At 45.5% G+C, this 6000-nt stretch overlaps 1 protein-coding gene across 1 annotated transcript in view; it reads right to left on the bottom strand.

Moving 5' to 3' along the window:
- Positions 1–2133: 2133 nt before the first annotated feature.
- Positions 2134–6000, bottom strand: part of ITIH2 (inter-alpha-trypsin inhibitor heavy chain 2) — a 37626-nt gene continuing 33759 nt past the window's right edge. Inside the window, exons 19-21 of the mRNA XM_047743153.1 lie at positions 5695–5867; positions 4391–4502; positions 2134–2427 (exon numbers count right to left, since the gene is read on the bottom strand). Coding sequence (XP_047599109.1) covers positions 2280–2427; positions 4391–4502; positions 5695–5867 — 433 coding nt within the window. The 3' untranslated portion in view covers positions 2134–2279. The remainder of the gene's footprint in view (positions 2428–4390; positions 4503–5694; positions 5868–6000) is intronic.

Genomic DNA, 6000 nt, shown 5'->3' with positions numbered 1-6000 from the left:
GTTTCTTCCTTTCCAACTATCCCTGTTAATTTGGTTCTTTCATTTGAAATTCAAAATAGAGTATTCATTTGTAACTCTAATTATATAGAGAAGGCATATTACTGGTCTCAGTGGGGACACGTGGACAGTAGGGGTACAAGTTTAATTTTATTGTTCAACACACCAGCTATTAATAAAGGTTTTGATAATTTGAGTAACATGGATTTGACTTTAACTTTAGTTTTTTTGATAGAATCCTTGTTCAGTATCCTGTGTATAAATGCACAGCCCAAGATCATCATTATTGTTTTTTAAAACTACAGAGTACATATAAAATACTAGGAATCAACCTAAACATACATCTAAAGGTATAAAAGTCTTAAGGTCTAAATTTTTACCAAGTAACAGAATTAATTATAAGAACCCACTTTTAAAGTTTGGGTTAAATATGAGCATTTTAAGATCAGTATGTTTGAAATAGAAAATGGGAAAGAAAAGCAATGCCATTCACCTCTTCAGCACTGGGGTCACCTCTGGATGCTAGAAATATCACATTTCTTTTTTTTTTTTTTTAAGATTTTATTTATTTATTTGACAGAGAGAGAACACAGGCAGAGAGGCAGGCAGAGAGACAGGAGGAAGCAGGCTCCCCGCTGAGCAGAGAGCCCGATGCGGGACTTGATCCCAGGACTCCGAGATCATGACCTGAGCCGAAGGCAGCGGCTTAACCCACTGAGCCACCCAGGCACCCGAAATATCACATTTCTTTTTTTTTTTTTTTAAAGATTTTATTTATTTATTTGACAGAAATCACAAGTAGGCAGAGAGGCAGGCAGAGAGAGAGGAGGAAGCAGGCTCCCCGCCGAGCAGAAAGCCCGATGTGGGGCTCAAACCCAGGACCTGGGATCATGACCTGAGCCGAAGGCAGCGGCTTAACCCACTGAGCCACCCAGGCGCCCCACATTTCTTTAATATTTTACAATTAGGTCAAAAGATAATCACTTGATTCTTCGAATACATGTTGGGTGTGTCCAAAAAGGGAGTTTTGTGTACTTTCTAAATTAAAAATGACCTTTACTAAATTATGGAGGGAAAGCTTCAGAAAGGTGTACTTTTAAACATTTTTTTTAAGTGCGATTTTACCAGTTTGGTCTTTGGAAATATATTCCAATCCTAGGAATCGATTTTTAAAGGGCAGTTAGAAACAAAGGAAAGTACAGGCTTAAAAATGAATCAGATTTGCACCATATCACCAAGATCCACTAGATTAATGCAGACATAATGAAGTCATCCAGTTGGTGGTTTAGGTATTCTGCCTTACAAATGTTGTTAGCCTTTCGTTGGGACATAACTTGCTAGTCAAATTTATTTTGAAATAAAGTCTAATCATCCAAGGTTTAATAATGTAAGTGGCATCACTCTCAAGAATTGCTTAAATACAGACAAAAAGTCTACAAGGGATACTCAGGGAGCCTCTGTGTTCAAGATCATTAAATCTGTGTAAAATATGTGGCTTCCAGAAAATTTGGAACTGTGATTGTCTCCAAATTCATAATAACGTCAATACTGTGTGCAATTAGCCATGTGAGGTAATGTCCAGAGTGATATTAAATATGTGAAGAATTTGGGACCAACACCATTCCTGAGGTGATCCTGGAATAATGTCAGGGAGGAAGACCTGTTAGGAGAGATTGTAATTTAATAAGCAGACACCCACGTGTTTGTACAGTATCTTATTGGAAGAATGGCTTTGAGAACAGAAAGAGGTTGGTGAACTAAGGCGTTGTGACGGTGTATTTTATGTGTCAACTTGGCTGGGCCATGGAGTACCCACAGAGTTAGTCAAACATTAGTTAGTTAGGTGTTTCTGGGAAGATGTTTTTGGATGACATCTACATTTAAATCATAGACTGGGTGGAACAGAGGGCCTGCCCTAAGTGGGCCGCTTCCAGTCAGTTGAAGGTCAGCAGAGCAGAGAGGATGACCTTCCCCCAGTGAGGGAGAACACTCCAGCTGCCTGTGGATTTCATCTGCGACACTGATTCTTCCTGCCTAATGGCCTTCAGACAAAAACATCCGCTTTCCCTGGGTAAGCAGCTTTCCTTTGCATGACCTTGATGAACACCTCCTAACATCAGAAAACTCAACAAAATCCTAAATCCAAAGTGTTTATTTTTCTTCAGATGCATTAACAGGTTTTATAAACCACCGTGACCTCTGGCTAGTGTTTAATTACTCAAACTGAAGAATGACTGCAGGGAAAAACTTGACCTGCAGAAAATTTCCAAAGCCATCCATCTTTAAGGCCTCTTGAGAAAGCTATAAAGCTGAGGCACGAAGTAATCCTTGTAATGCCCATCGATGAAACCTTTTCCACTGTTGTGCACAAACCAACAGGAGACCTCTATTCCAAACACTCTGTCTGTTCGGTAGTCTTTCTGCAGACCCCTGCAAGGGAAATGGTGGGTATAGTTAGGACACAGTCCAAGGCTTGGTCAGCCTGCATATTGGGAAAGAAGAAAGTTCCCTCCCTTGCTGTTCTTTGTAGCATCTTCCTTCTCATACCGGATCTCCTCGCCCTTCCCCATTCCCCCTCCCCAAGTCGTAAGGAACGTCATTATCTGGGGCTTGGTGTTGGAAGGACAGAGAATAAGCAGTGAATCTTTAGATAATTCAAATAACCCTTTGGAGACTGACCAAGATAGCCTTTTCCAGCAAGGTGAAGAGTGCAAATTAACTTTCCATTGGAAAGAAGGTGGGAACCCCACTGAAGTGCTGTGGGCTAACCCCAGGTCACCTGAGATGCCTCCCACCTTCCCTAGGCAGGTGAGTATTTAAAGGTGATACCAGCTGTTTCTGAGACATTCATGCCTTTCCCTTAAAGGACAAAGAAGCCAACGATTTAAAAAGTCATAGGGCATAATGTCACTAGCAAGCTTTAGAACGTATAGGATGATGCACGGTCCGAGGTCAACTCAGTTTGAGTTACGAGGCGAAGAGTGCTTGCAGTAGGTAAACTTGAGGCCCAGCATTTACCTTTGTCATTAGAGGCTAGCAGATGTGCGTTCACCAACCTCAGATGACTTATCTTACTATGATTAATGGTGCTCACCATTCCTTTGTCAAACACGCTCACTGGTGCCCACTGTAACTCACTGGTCCCCAGTGAGCCCGAACCAGCTGAGTGGTGTACTCATGAAGAGCTCATCATTTTGTTTCGTTTTAAGATTTTATTTATTTACTTAACAGAAAGAGGGAGAGGGAGAGAGCACAAGTAGGGGGAGTGTCAGAGAGATGGGGGAAGCAGGCTCCTCGTTGAGCAGAGAGCCTGATGTGGGGCTGGATCCCAGGACCCTAGGATCATGACCTGAGCCGAAGGCAGACGTTTAACCCACTGAAACCCCCCCAGGTGCCCCCAGAGTTCATCGTTTTACTTCCCAAAGCCATGTGTGGTGGTACGTATGGCTTAATTATGGCTGCAATTTTATCGCTTACTTATGTGGAAACCAATGCCATTGTGTGCAAAGAAAGTCATTCTTATAAAGCCAAGTTGATTGCTTTGTAAAAACTCTTAAAATGCAAACAAAACAAAACAAAACTCCTGGCCCAAAAAAACCCCACCTGCTTTAAAATGCTGTCAGACACCAAAGGGGACACTATAATCCAGGACTGGGAGAAACGGAAAAGATTGGTAAGAATGTTACACTCAATGCTTGGCGATATGGAATTCTCACTTCACAATGAGCATATGGATACGGTTGGCGTGAGGAAGGCTACACAAAAATGCATTTGGTAGATTCCTGCTCAAGAAGAAGAGCCCAGTCTCACGTAGACACATCCATTCATTCTCTAGTACTATGGTTCACAGGCATTTTTTTTAAAAGATGTATTTATTTTGTTTTGTTTTACTCTAGAGGGAGTGGGGAGGGAGGGGCAGAGGGAGAGGAAGAGAGAGAATCTCAAGAAGACTCCATGCTGAGCGCGGAGCCCCATGTGGGTCTCGATCCCATGACTCTGAGGTCATGACCTGAGCTGAAACAGGAGTCGGGCGCTCAACAGACGGAGCCCCCAGGTGTCCTGGCTCACAGGAATTCTTACGATTTCCTCCTTTATCAGCTTTTTCAGTAACCGAGCTACCATGAAAGGCCAAGGCTGTTACACTGTCAGTCCCCCCATCATGCATTACAGCCTTGGCCTTTCATGGTAGCTGTTGTCTAGCTGGTCTTTACTCGCAGGGAGGCCAGCCTGCCTGTGGTGTCCTGATGCAAACCTGGTGTGTGTGTCTGTTCCTCAGGAGCTGTTGAGTCTGACATCGGGAACGCTTGCAAGAGCTTTTCTTGCTTGGATGTGACTGTGTGAGTGTAACCCCGAGATACGCTGTCTGTTACTGTCGTACGCCCCCAAGGCCTACCTGGTGACAGTCAACGTGTGTCCCTTCACTTCCATGCTTGCCACTGGCTTCTCGGGGACCATTCCCGGTCGTTCATCGAAGATACGGACTTTTGGCTCGTGCATGAATTGACCTAGTGAGGCAAAGTCCGGACACTGATTTACATGGAACCCAAGGGCCAATTAAAAAAAGCAGGCTTGTGGTCATTTGACCCAAGCTGCATTTCAGTACACACCTACCCTCCCCCCGAATTTCTAAGGTAGAAAGACATATTGAGAGGAGAAGGGCAGAGCGATGGGAGGGATGGGTCCTTCCCAGGAGCAAAGCTGGCTGGCTCATGCCGCGGTCATCTCACATACGAGGCCAACCTGCTGGACAAGAAGTGGACCGGAACGCCCTCCCTGATGACGGGCTGAGCACCTGCCACATGGCTCAAATCTCAGGGACAAGGTTTCTGATGCCACATGCTTCAACTGGAACCACTCCTTAAAAAGTTGTGGGGAAAGTGGACCTAGATGCCTGACTTCCCAAACCAGTTCACCTCCCTCCAGTTAGAAAAGAAAAAAAAACCTCTGATGTAAAATTGAAAGTCTGTGTCGCTCCTCTAACTGTTTGCCCAGTTTGTGAGGATGAAATCCTGGTTCAGGGAGAACCTCACCTGCGGTAGCAAAGGTCTTGGCTAGAGCCTCACCGAGACCCCTGGCTGCTCTGTGAGGCTGCATGAATCATGTTTGCTATCTCTGTGCATTAAGATCAGACATCAAAACCCCTGACGGCAGGGAGAGACCGCCCCTCCCAGGGCCAGCAATTCTGAAAGACAGTGGAACACTCAGGAGTGTGCCTGTGATCTGCACTTGAACCATCCCAGGGCCAGACTGCCTCTCGCTGACCCGTGTGACCCAGAAGCTATCCCAGGGCCAGGGACCAGGTAAGTGGACTGCCCTAGAGCCCAAAGCCTGCCGAAATGCTTCAAGACGGCCAACCCAGAACTATGCTGCTCTGCCTCATCTTCCCACAGAAACCCAGGAGAGGCTCTGGCCTAAACCTGTTGCTTTCAGGTCCCTAACTAAAACCTAGCCTTCCTCTGTGGCCCTGCAGGGTGGGACATGCCTCTTTGTTTCAGGGGGGAACTGAGTGACAGGAAACGTTTCTGTCAATGGCACTGACCCTTGTGTGTCCTCAGTCCCCTGTACAAATCAAGGCCCCGGGCACAGAGTGTGGCCCCAACCTGACCTTTGAGTCCAGACCCATCACTGTGTAAGTTCTAACCTCCCAATTTGCTCGAGACCCAGACCCACTTGCCAGATGGACGATAGACACCGTACCTATTAGTCCATGCACTTTAGGTGAAAACTTGTTTGTGGGGGGAATGTAGATCCCCAAAAAGTCTACATTCACTGGATGCTTCTTCCAAACACGATGGAGTAAAACAGAGAAGGACATGTCTTTATCCATGGTGATGGTCACAGTTTGCTCTTTCTTCACAGAGACAAGCACCCTGCGGCAGAAAGCAAAATGGGGTCCACATTTCTAGAACACACTGTTTAGGAAGCCATGCCTCCTACCATGAGCCTAAGCTTGCCATCCGGCCCTGGGCAATTCCACGAGTGTTCTAGGCCCTCCACAGTATT

Source organism: Lutra lutra, chromosome 8, assembly GCF_902655055.1.
Source record: "Lutra lutra chromosome 8, mLutLut1.2, whole genome shotgun sequence".
In the NCBI taxonomy this organism is placed as follows: Eukaryota; Metazoa; Chordata; class Mammalia; order Carnivora; family Mustelidae; genus Lutra; species Lutra lutra.
This window is presented reverse-complemented; position numbering and strand designations above follow the sequence as displayed.